Genomic DNA, 12,244 nt, shown 5'->3' on the forward strand with positions numbered 1-12,244 from the left:
AAATATCTTTTTAAAAAAGAGTCCGCATGCCACAACCAAAGATGCCACAACGAAGATCTCACGTGCCACAACTAAGACCCAGTGCAGCCTAAATAAATAAATATTTTTAAAAATAGGTAGAACCCAATTACCCAACTTCTGGATTATCCAAGATATCATTTTAAAGGCTTCTCACTCTGCTTTTTAATGAAGGAATAAGGTGTCTGTTTCATACATTTTGATGTGGCATATACAGTAATAACCTAACTGCAGCTTTCTAAATCAATTCCACTTCAACAAATGCTTTTACAAAGAAAAATCTCTGCAGAGCAAAACAATCACCACAGCTGGCCAACTTACTTTCATAATCTTTGACCAAAAAATTTCACTGTACGAGACAGTTAACACTGAAGCGACAACTCCAGTTCTTTGTGACAGGCTCTGTGACAGTACAGGCAGGCAGCCTTAGGAACTTGTTTCCATATCCTCACCCCCCAGGGGAACCATGTCCCTTGAGGAAGCTGGCATCACCCTTCCTTCACCTGCTAGTCCTTACTCGGCCCTCATGTACCAAAATACCTTTCCTATCAAATGGCAATTTCTCTGTGTTTACGTGGATCTTGACATGCAAACACTTCCAAGAGATTTCAGTATACGCTCCTTCCCATTTTCCTTCAATCCTTCGAACACTGAGCGTTGCCTACTGCCCTGTTTGTAGCAGCCTGCCTTCTAATCCCTAGATAAACAGCTCTGCATAGTCTATAACCTGAGTCTTTTATTCTTTTCAATGATACTTGAAAAATCTTGGCATTCCCTCTTAACTGAGGTTCAGCTTTAGGGGTAAGAGGGTGGGCAATGAAGAATCTACCAGACTCCCAGCTTGTTAGCAGAATTGATACTATGATGTAAGGCACTTGCCTATTTCCTTCCAAAATACGTTTTTAGTTTATAAAATATGCAACACGGAGAAATGAGCAAACCCATTAGGCTGGGCAGTCACTGCTCAACACCAGAGGTAAAACCCTCCCAATTCCACAGGAGGTCCAGTTCAAGTGCATCCATAGATGCTAATGAATGAGCACAGCAGAAATCAGAAAGGCCTGCTCTATAATCACTGCAGTCTCCCGGAAACGCTCAGCTCATACCCACTGTCACTTCACGTGGCAGGAAACCACATAAAAGAACATCAAGCAGAAAACATAACCCGGAAGGGGGTCCTTTTACCACTGTTAAGGTAATTTATTAGTGTGTTTCCTAATTTCGAAATAGCTTCATTAAATTGAATATGAGTTTGCTATTTTGTTGAAGTCAATAAAGCTATGAAGTCCTGAGATAATACAAATGAACCATTCATCACATCCAGGTAAAAATGGTCTAAAATGCCTTGGGTGCAACATGTTATGCCGTAGATAGTGGGAGGGTGGTGGGAGGACACAAAAGCTTCTGGAAGAATCATCACTCAGTACGCATAAAGCTCTCAGTACTTCCCTCTGGCAGGCACGCCAAATCCCTCTGAAAGTGAATTAAGAGTTGTGTCTCTGAACTTTTCCATTAGGGCCATTTATTTATCAGCTGTTTCAGAGTTCCATTGTAAAACACACCCAATAACAACCAGAGCGGCCTGGCACATCCCAAAGGAGCAATATAAAATCACAGAGGAATCCTTTGATGTAGGAAGAAAGATCCTGGGTCCAGGCCTTGGCAGAGGAGAAACTTAAAGGCCTCTTTGGTAACAAAGATGATCAAAACAAGTTCCTCTTCTAAATTCAACAGAAGAGCACTGAGTTTAGAAACTTGGGAGCTTAAAGCAGGCACGACAGCTCAGAGGCAGAGTTCCCTTCCCCACCCACTGAGAACTAGTCTCCTTGCCTCACAACCACTCACTGACCAGTCAACCAGCACCAGTCACCACTTCTGCATTCTCTTCTCAGCTCTGGCTGCCACATCTTGCTGAAGGGCACGTCTGTCTCACCTATTTTCATTGCCTTGATGGAGAGCTCTCTTTCCTGCTGCTTATGTTTTAAACTATGAGCTCCCTTGAAACTGAATTATACAAAAATTGGACCTCGTATCTGTGTGATGGGCCTCAATTATAAAAAATTAGTTTGAAAGTTGGATTAGAAATTCTTTGAGCTAATATTAACAAACTCATTCTAAACAACAATTCCCAATGACCAAGCTGTAAATCCTCAATTAACTCCGACTCAAAATAACAAAAAACAAGCACAGAGTTTTTGGTGCTTTCTTCCCTCAAACACAAAGAGCCATATAGTCTAAATATTAGATTTAAAGAATTCCAGAGGGGGAGGGTCACCTAAAGACCATTAAGTGCAGCCTTATGTTTACCCTCACGTTTACAGACGGGTAAACTAAGGCCTACAAAAGGTAAGGGCCTGACCCATGATCACAAATTCGGCCTGTGTCTGGATTAGATTCCCAAGTGAAGAGAGTGAGCAGGGGGCACCTCAGACCCAGTGAGATCACCCTTCCAGGGAGAGGCGTGGCCTTACCTGCAACTGAGTTGGGCCGTGGCATTATTAGCGAGCTGGAGCTCTGAGAATAAGGGACCGGACCATCTCCAACTGAGGCTTCGGCTTTGGGCAGCACACTCTCCGCTGGCCCAGGGGGCTCCTCTTCTGCCACTGGGGAGCAATTATCTGCCCTGCGGTCATGAAGCACTCCCTTCTGTACCCCTAACCTTAGGCTTCCGTCCTTATTCCATTCCAAACTGGAGCCACTCCGGTCATCATTTTCGGATGAACTTGTAATTGTGGCTGAAATGAGAGACCAAAATACTTTGAAGGAAGCCAGGAATTGCTGGTGCCGTTGAGAGTACACACACACACACACACACGCGCGCGCGCACACACACACACATGCACACACCCTTCCCCATGATCAATGGAAAGCTTTCTGGCCCGCACAGATTTTTATCAAAGTATGTTTCATACAGTGTATTTTAGTAAATTAGAAGAATGTTGCTTATCAGGGGAAATAAACTGCTAAATCATTCTACAGGGGAGGAAAAAGAAAACTCTGAGAAGAAGATAATGAAAAAGCTGTCTAAAAGTACCTGAGAGCTAACAGTAAATCTATGTAATTTGGAAATGATATAGCCTGTCTTTTAACAAAGATGAATTGCCTCACAAAAGAATTGAGATCTCATTAAATTCCCTTGAACCTTTAAGTATTTTTCCCAAATTAATAACATTTGTGTATAAAGAGAGGGGGCAGGGCAGCACAATAGTTAGTACAGAAAAGATGCAGGAGAAAAATCTATAAAACAAAAACACAACTATTAAGTCAAGCAGAAATTTGATCCTTAGAATCAAACTTTATAACATCTGTTCAAGACGATCCAGAGAGGCTGACGTGACTACTCCTTTAGCAGCTCAGAATGGAAACCTCTACGTAACCAGCGCCGGGAATACGCAAGCATGGGAAGGGACACTTGACGGCAGAATTAAAATTTAACCTCTTCTAAGAAAAACAGGATGGAAAAACATCTTGGCAAAAGAGGACGAATATGGTGAAGGAAAGCAGCAGCATTCACTCCACACATCTACAAACAGCCACTTCTGATTTAAAGACGCTGAGCCATATGTGATCCGCTTGCAAGCAACACTGGCTTGAGTCCTTGAGAATAGAGGCCAGGTCCTCTGATCTTTATTTGGATCCCAGCAGCCCAGGCCCTTAACTGCAAGACTTAAATGGGAGTGCACAGGGTCAGAGGGCATTCAGGACCCAGCTGCCTGGATGAAGCTGCTTCTTCAACATACCCCGATGATACACACTTTACCAGCAGGCTGGTGAATTAGCTCCAACAGAGTCTGCCAGCTAGGATCAAAGGGTCTGAAGGGGTTTTGTTTTGTTTATTTTTACAATGCTCTTTATGGTTTAGAAGTAAGGACAAAACAATTTCCTCCCGTGATGCGACCGACCGCAGGGTATCCTGTCACAATTCTCAAACTATCTTTGCTCCTGCTGGACTTACCACCCACTGCTTATCTCCCTGCTTAAAAATCCCTTCTACATGCTGAAGCCTCCTCAGAGGATGCACCACGAGCTGATCCCTTCCTTTTCTGAGCACATACTCAGTGCTCAGTAAATGTTTGCTTATTCAACCAATAAGCAAATGAACAAACTACATTTAATCTGTTATTGGTTCAGGATTGTTGACATTATGTCTCTAACCGAAGCGTAAGCTGATTTGAGAGGGGCCTGTCACATCTTTAGGGTACCTGTCATTACTCCCAGCATTTCCAAGTTTTCTAGCAGGCATATTAATACTAATCTTTCTCTCTATTTGGAATCGATCACAGTCTCCACTGTGTGTTTTTTAAATGGACCATTCATATCAGCATACGTATATCAAGTATGACTCTTTCCACCCTAAAAATGCAGGTGGTGGCAGTAACAGCAGCAGTTGATACTTATTGAAGGTTACCGTATATATCATGGATTGTGCTAAGGGCATCACAGGAATACTCTACTTTATTAATGAGATTATTGCCTCAATGGTAGTTAGTTACTAATGATAAGCTGTGGCTGTGTTCCAAATTTTCATTTAAAAGTCCAGTGCTCAGGACTCAGAAAGCTTTTCCTGCAGGCATGTTGTAATTAGGTTCCCAGGCTACCCCAACACCTAAGTTACAGAAAGCGGGTGGGGCGACTGGTCTGGTTTTTATGTTGTGGCTGTTTTATCTGGGGGCACATGTTCTTAAGGTGAAAAACAAACCATGTCAGAGTGATGTTCTTTCTCCTTTGCTCTCCCGAAGTGCCATGCACTTCAGAATCAAACCCCTAAGGATCTGATCCTAACTCAGACCTCAAGCAGTGGGAACAGAAACTGGGACTTCCCTACCCCCTGTTACCAGGGACAGCACCAGAAGCAGGGCTTCCGGAACCCAAGCAGCAGCTAGGCAGGGACATTCTGGTCAGGGCTCATGGGATGCAGGGACAGGCTGAACGCCCAGTTCTGTCAGCACAGCCACAGGTGCCCAGGCCCTGATGAGTGGCACCATTCAGGTCGTGGCAGTGAGCGGAAGGGAAGCAGGTAGAGGAAGAAGGCCCCCAGGCAGCTGGGAAGAGAAGTCCCAGATGGGGCCACGATTTCAAAAGGAGGATATTACGAGTTTACAGTATGTTTGTAAGGAGGAGACTCTCCCACTGTCCTCAAGAAGTTCAACTAAGGGACACGTTCCAGAGTCCACACTGAGCAGGGCCCTCTCAGAGGCAGGCAGGTGAGGAGCTCTGAAGCCAGGGCCCTCCCCCAAAGATGCTCCACTAAGATTGCCCCACTTCACAACATTCCTCCCTGGGATCCAGTACCAGACCCAGGCTGACGGCTGGAAGCCCCAGCAGTGAACTTTCATCTCGGTTCAGGCACAATGCAGCTCTGAAGCAGATCCAGTGGGGCAGATGAAGGCCCCAGTTCTCCCACACGACCCAGGAAGCACACCAAAGAGGGAAGCTCCACAGTCTCCAAGAAAGGGAAAGTATTTCTTATAACAAATGACAAGCTACTCAAAAAATACCTATTCTTCTTCCAAGCTAACAGAAATAAATTCCTAATTAAGTTAACCCAGTCACCTTCAAGTTTTAACACACACAGGGCAACATCCTAACTATGATGTTTCTTTTTTTTAAAAAAAAAAAAAAAAGCTCTAAAAAATCAGTGCCATTTGACATTTTCCAGAGACTGGATAATCTTGAAAAGTTCCCTAACAACTCAACTCAAAACTTCTAACATCTTATGACTCCAACTATTACAGATGCCAGTGTTCGTCAATTAAGACTTGCCATCATCACTCAGGCTGTGTCTCAGTCACTCTGCAAACACACAGGATTCTGTAAAACGAGCAACTTATCAGGCCTTAAGTTTTACCAAGCTACGAGGTTAGGCTGTGCCTTACAAGTCAGTATTAAATTAGGTTTGGTACTGCTCATTGATTCTCATGTGCTACTACTTCCGACTCTCCATGTAACTTGAAAATTCCTTTTAGCCAAGGACAGGGGGTTACCTTCCTCTGTAGAAACAGCACATTTAACCAGACCTACTAGTGCACTGGGCTATACCACCTCCAAAGCACTTTCTAATTATGTTAAGACATATACATGATCACCACAACACAAGAGAAGAGGTGGAAAGGCTGAGAACCATCAATCCCACTTTATAGATATGGAAACACACTGGGGAGAAACTGATCTCTCTCTCTCTCTCTGTCTCTCTCTCTCACACACACACACACACACACACACACACACACACAGTTAGCAGTATGTCTAATACCAGTCCTTTTGACTGCACATGCAGTGTGTATTAAAACTCCCTTTGCCTTGTACAATTCTCAACATGTAAAAGGAGTTCTGTAAAGTTATCTGTGGCTAAAAAGTATTTTGCAGTTCACGAAATCTGCCTTGTTAAAAACAGCAACCCCTGGGCAGGGGCTAGTGGAGAGAGGCCAATCATGGGCTCACAGCAGCCAGGAGGGAGTCTGACCGGGAGGTGGGGGAAGCAGAGATAGAGACCCACTCAGTCATTAAACGTTTTGCTACATATGGCACTGCAATAAAATGATTCCTTCTCCTTCCCAACTTTCCCTCATCCCCTCTTTGCTTATTGAAGGTTCTTTCATATGTTGAATGTTCACTTGAAACAGAATTAAAAAAAAAACAAAAAAACAGTAAAGTCCAGGGCCCAGTAAGTAGTTTGGTGGGATCTAAATCAAATTGTAGGTTTAAAAGAACATCAAGAAATAAATTAAGGGACTTCCCTGGTGGCGCAGTGGTTAAGAATCTGCCTGCCAGTGCAGGGGACATGGGTTCAATCCCTGGTCCAGGAAGATCCCACATGCCATGAAGCAACAAAGCCTGTGCGCCACAACTACTGAGCCTGCACTCTAGAGCTGCGAGCCACAACTACTGAGCCCGCGCGCCACAGCTACTGAAGCCCACGCACCTAGAGCCTGTGCTCCACAACAAGAGAAGCCACCACAATGAGAAGCCCGTGCACTGCAACCAAGAGTAGCCCCTGCTCACCGCAACTAGAGAAAGCCCACATACAGCAAAGACACAATGCAGCCAAAAATAATAAATAGATAGATAGAGATATATTAAATTGACTATTTAACGTATTACTCCAGAATTATAGATGGACTAATAGAATTACAGATGGACTAATTATAGATGGACTAATAATTATAGACTAATGCATTAGTCCAGAATTGTTTAGAAACTAAGGGCCACTGATATCAAACATATACACAGAGCCAAATTCTTCTCTCTCTTAGCTCTGGAAAAGACAAGAGGTGAAAAGTGCAAGGGGCTTGGTTCAAACTTTGGCTTTTCTTCTTTTGAGGACCCACAAGGGGTTATGTCTCTCTGGGCCCACTACTAGGAATGGGCACATTTTTGTCTTACCTTACTGACATCATCTTGTGTGTTTGATTGTGCTTCTCCCTCTACACAGGTTACTAGGAATCTTAAAACTTTCTGCCCACTTATAAGCAAAATTAATAAAATCTTATGAACCTGACTGCTGACTTCATCTTTTCTCTCACTCTTTCCCAACTCATACCTTCCCTGAAAAAGAAAAATCTTGTTTTAGTAAATGCCTATGAGCATTTCAAATCCACTAGGGAGGGATGAAATATAAATAAATAAGTATCCCTAGGAAATAAGAACAACAATAATGGCTAACATGAATATTATAATAGTGTTAATCATGCCTGGGTCCTGTTCCAAACTCTCTCCCTGGGAGAGAAAATTAGATAGAAGGGCACATGTAAAGTGCCTCGTATATCATAAGGACCCAAGAATGCTTTCCTCCCCATACAACTGAAGAAAAATAAAGTAGCACTAATAAAACCCAAACAAACATCTTTCAGCTTCTATATCCAGTTTAATGGTTGAGGGGAAGAGTCTAAAAGTTAAAACACGGGACCAAGGAATTAGAGACCAAACAAGAAAGAAGTAGACCGGTTGCTTATGAAAGTGGAGGAAGGGAAGAAGTGAGTAAAAAAAGGAAAATCCAACTAGTGCAGACACTGTCTCTTTGACCCGACTGCGTAAAGATCATCAGCAACTCTAGAAAGCGAAGAACGTCCCACCGAGGCTGGGGCAAGATCAAAGTGACAGGTCCAGGAAGCCACAGGCCCACTCGCTGGTCCTTTGGACCCGACAGCACTCGGTGCGCTCCTCTGCCGTGTACTCACGCCTCACACGGTTCAGGCTGCCGTGCCACACTCTGGACTTCCCTGAGTGACAAAGGGGGAAGACTGCAAGGACGAAACCAGCCTGCTGGGAACCTTCTGACCAGAAATGCCAGACTGTGCTTCTCCCTCTGCCCCACCCACATAGTAACAAACCGCAGGGAACAAAGTCTGAGGCTCGCTGCTCTCACCTCCGGCAGCCCAGGAAGGCGAGCGAAGGCACTCACGTCTGGCAGGATGGGGGCGGGGGGTGGGGGGGGCTGGCCTGAGTCACCTCTGGCTCTTCCTCTCGCCTCTCTGCATGGACAGCAGCGCGTGGCTCCTCTGGCCAGCCCTGGGGAGCCACCGAGGGCCCTGCGCTTTGGATCGTGACAGACATATCTCTGTCCCAAATCTCTGGCTCAGTGCTCACGGCTGTGCACAAGGCGCACTCTGCTGTGACAGGCAGCGAGGCCAGGGGCCCGAGCCACAGCCACGCGGTCCCAGCAGCGCTCTGTGGGCAGCTGGGGCGGGGCAGTGGGGGAGGGGAGGACAGGCCTCCTCACTCAGCCACACCATTCCAACCTCAGCCCCACCCCACATGGCCCAGACTCAGTGGGACAGGGCAGGCAGTGGCCTCCGGAGAACAGCCTGCGGACCCGAACAACAGGAAGTTTTCTAGCAATAGCACGTGACACGGTGTCCTGGTAAGGCTTCGCATAACCCGAACACCAAAGGCCTAGGCGCTGGCACTTCTGACTTAGTCCAATGACTCCAGAGAATTCTGGATTCTTCCAGAAAAAAGTAGAAGGCACTATTAGTGGTTGGTATTATTATGCACCTACGGCATACACCTTCCATCAGAGGGCACTGCCATGTTTTAAACCCTTTTCAGCTAGTGACAACTTGCCCAAGTTTCAAAGGGCAGGAGACCATTCTTTGGTTCCACAGGTAAACAAGTTTTAAAGTAGATACTGTGCCTATCTCTGTTGTCCCAGTACTGAAAGAAACGTGCTCCTGGTGTGCAGTCGGTGCCAGTAAACGCTTCCGACAAAACAGCCTGGAGAATCCAACCACGGTCTGAATACAAGTATAGCAAGCGCTTTGCTAACTCGCATCACCGCCAAGGACTTCTTTCCCATGTTAAGTATGTTACCAAATTATATATGTAAAAGCAAATTTTCCTCCTTCACCCAAGAGATTAAAAAGCTTCTATAATTAAGGATGATTTTTTAAATTGCAGGCAGTGTAGCAAAATGAATAGTAACACAGATTTGAAACACTCTAAATAGTTATTACCAAATCAATTTCAAAGCATTTCAATTTAGTAGCAAGCAGGGCAAGACAGGTGGCAACAAAGCAGTATTAGCATAAAATCAAAAGGACAGGAGTTACAACAAGTTAAAAATGAAAATAAAGTACAATTAATTCCTCTTTGTGTGCCTCTCTCTGCATCTGATCATCTCCCTTGGGACACAAAGTCCAGGAAATAAAAGGTCTAAAGCTACCTCTAGAATCAGTTTCATTTTACAAGCCTAGGAAGGCAGAGAAGAGAGATGCAGGAAGATAAAAGTCAGCCCAGGGTAACTTTTCTTTATGTCCTAAGCAACTGGGCAGAAGAACAAATATTATCAAACTACAGCAAGGATGCTAATCAAGTGTCCGGTATTTCACTGCAAGCCACTTTTGCAGGAGCAATATTCCTGTGAAGGTAATTCCCCTGCCTAAATATACACCAACACAGCCAAAAATAAAACAAATAAATTAATTAAAGAAAACGTATACCTGCCTCCCAGCTTCAAAGTGAGCAGGGGGGGAGCAAATGTAAGCTCCCTCCCCCGCCCCCCCCCCCCCCCCCCCCGCGACAGAGAAAGGGGAAAGGCAGCAGGAAAAGCCTGAGTTCTTGCTTTACCCTCTTAAAATTCTGAGCACTTAATCATCCTGAAAGCTACCTGGCCTGGTAGAATGCGGGTGGCTCAGGTGTGGGGCAGCAGGGCAGGTGGAGACACACCTGATCTGCTGAGAAGACACACCCAGTGTGGGAGATGGTGGGGTGAGAGGTGAGATGTGGCTGTCCTCCACTCAGAACCCCCTCCCCTCCCTTCACGGGGTTGTCCTAACACCAACTCTCAAAAGGAAACCCATCCAACATGCTATGAAAGCCACTGGGAGATTATAAATGTCAGCAGGTACAAGCAGGTGGCAAAGAAAGGAAATGGGAGGGATGACTGACTTTTAATGGCCTCTCTCTCTGCCAGAATTTTTTAAATTGCTACCTGGAAATCCTTCTCCTGGGCACCTCTATCATTAATGGATAGGAAGGATTTATTATTGTTTTAAATCTTGATAGGAAAGCTGAGTTTTGTTTGTTCCTCCTCATCCAACATCTATCCTCTTTCTCCCTAAATAAATAGCCCATTTCTCTGAAATAAATACACACACGCATAAAATACTGAACATGATATGGACATAAACAAAAACTAAACAGTATCTTTAAATCAAAAAGTGCTTTAAAGCCCGCTATTCTCAGTGATGCTTTCTTTTTTTTAATCAGATTGGTTTTCACACAGATTCCAATGAATACACATATAGGCATACTGTGTTTTATTGCACTTCACAGAAATTGGGTTTTTTTCAAATTGAAGGTTTGTGGCAACTCGGCATTGAACGAGTCTAAGGGCGCCGTTTTTCCAACAGCATTTGCTCACTTCATGTCTATGTGTCACATTTTGGTCATTCTCGAAATATTTCAAATCCTCTACCAACAAAAAGATTACAACTCGCTGAAGGCACCGATGATGGTCAGCATTTTTTAGCAATAAAGTATTTTTTAATTAAGGTAAGTACACTGCTTTTTTCTTTAGACATAATGCTGTTGCACACTTAACAGACTACAGTACAACTTTTATACACATTAAGAAACAAAAAAATTTGTGTGACTCGCTTTACTGCGATATTTGCGCTGTTATGGCGGTCTGGAATCAAGCCTGCAATATCCCTGAGGTCTGCCCGTACTTAATTTTTTTCTAAGCCGGGATTAATAGTCTACAATTTCCATTTGTAACAGTTGCAAGCAAGTTATATTCAAGGGAGTGTCACTAAGAAAAAATGTTCTTTCCACCATGGAGGAAATACCTTTAAATGGTACTTCTTTATAAAGTCTTCCTTTTCAAAGCAAATAATTAAAAAGCTGCTTCATGGTGACTGAGTACAGCTGCTGTCACATTTAGAAGGTTTTCACATTGCAGCTTTGAAAATCAGACACTAACTTCTAGGTAATGCCAATGATTTTATTATGTAAAGAGTAAGGAATTTTACTTTAAAAAAAAAGAGGGCTTCCCTGGTGGCGCAGTGGTTGGGAGCCCGCCTGCCGATGCAGGGCACACGGGTTAGTGCCCCGGTCCGGGAGGATCCCACATGCCGCGGAGCGGCTGGGCCCGTGAGCCATGGCTGCTGAGCCTGCGCGTCCGGAGCCTGTGCTCCACAACGGGAGAGGCCACAACAATGAGAGGCCCGCGTACCGCACAAAAAAAAAAAAAAAAAAAAAGACATTTGTAGGGAATGTAGTTAATCCCATCCAGCTCAGACAGTATTTCTACATGACAGAATTATTAAACTTCTAAAGACATTTATGTTGGAAGAACTTGGAGCTCCTGAAATAGGATGCAGCGGGACTCCCCTCTGCATTACACCGTGAACATGGGGCAGGGGGTGGAGAGGGGCCCTGCTAGGCCTTGGCCTCCACAGAGAGGGACTGGAAGGGGCCCAAATAAATTCCTCTCATGGTCATTAGCCTGCCCTTTCTCCTACTAAGCAATTCCAAAAGGAAATTCTCTTCACCTGCAAATGAATCAAAACCAGTAGAAACAGAACCCAGGCAGGGCACCCTGTGGCAGCCTGAGAAGGCTGTCTGGGCACGTGGGAACACAAACTTCCCTTCACGGCATCTGTTGGGCAAAAATATTTAGACTGAATAGAATCATCATGAAGGAAGTCACCTTGAACAGTAAGGGGGAGGCCCAGGAATTTTTAAGGATGGGTTAGCATTGTTAGAAATTTCCCCTAAATAAACT

The 12,244-nt window shown here is 44.5% G+C and overlaps 1 protein-coding gene across 13 annotated transcripts in view; it reads right to left on the reverse strand.

The window, feature by feature from the left end:
* Positions 1 to 12,244, reverse strand: part of TANC1 (tetratricopeptide repeat, ankyrin repeat and coiled-coil containing 1) — a 246,172-nt gene that overhangs the window by 76,484 nt on the left and 157,444 nt on the right. For 12 of the 13 annotated variants that reach the window (XR_016393996.1, XR_016393997.1, XR_016393993.1 and 9 more), the window contains one exon: positions 2,490 to 2,753. The exons of the other annotated variant lie outside the window; for it this stretch is intronic. Coding sequence is in view for 7 of the 12 variants with exons in the window: in XM_022569802.2 (XP_022425510.1) it covers positions 2,490 to 2,753 (264 nt within the window). In the remaining 5 variants the exon portion in view is untranslated. The remainder of the gene's footprint in view (positions 1 to 2,489; positions 2,754 to 12,244) is intronic. 13 annotated transcript variants of the gene reach the window in all.

The sequence above is a fragment of the Delphinapterus leucas genome, chromosome 8 (assembly GCF_059928025.1).
Source record: "Delphinapterus leucas isolate spDelLeu-1000000601 "Yukka" chromosome 8, BTC_Dleu_Yukka2, whole genome shotgun sequence".
NCBI classification, from domain to species: domain Eukaryota; kingdom Metazoa; phylum Chordata; class Mammalia; order Artiodactyla; family Monodontidae; genus Delphinapterus; species Delphinapterus leucas.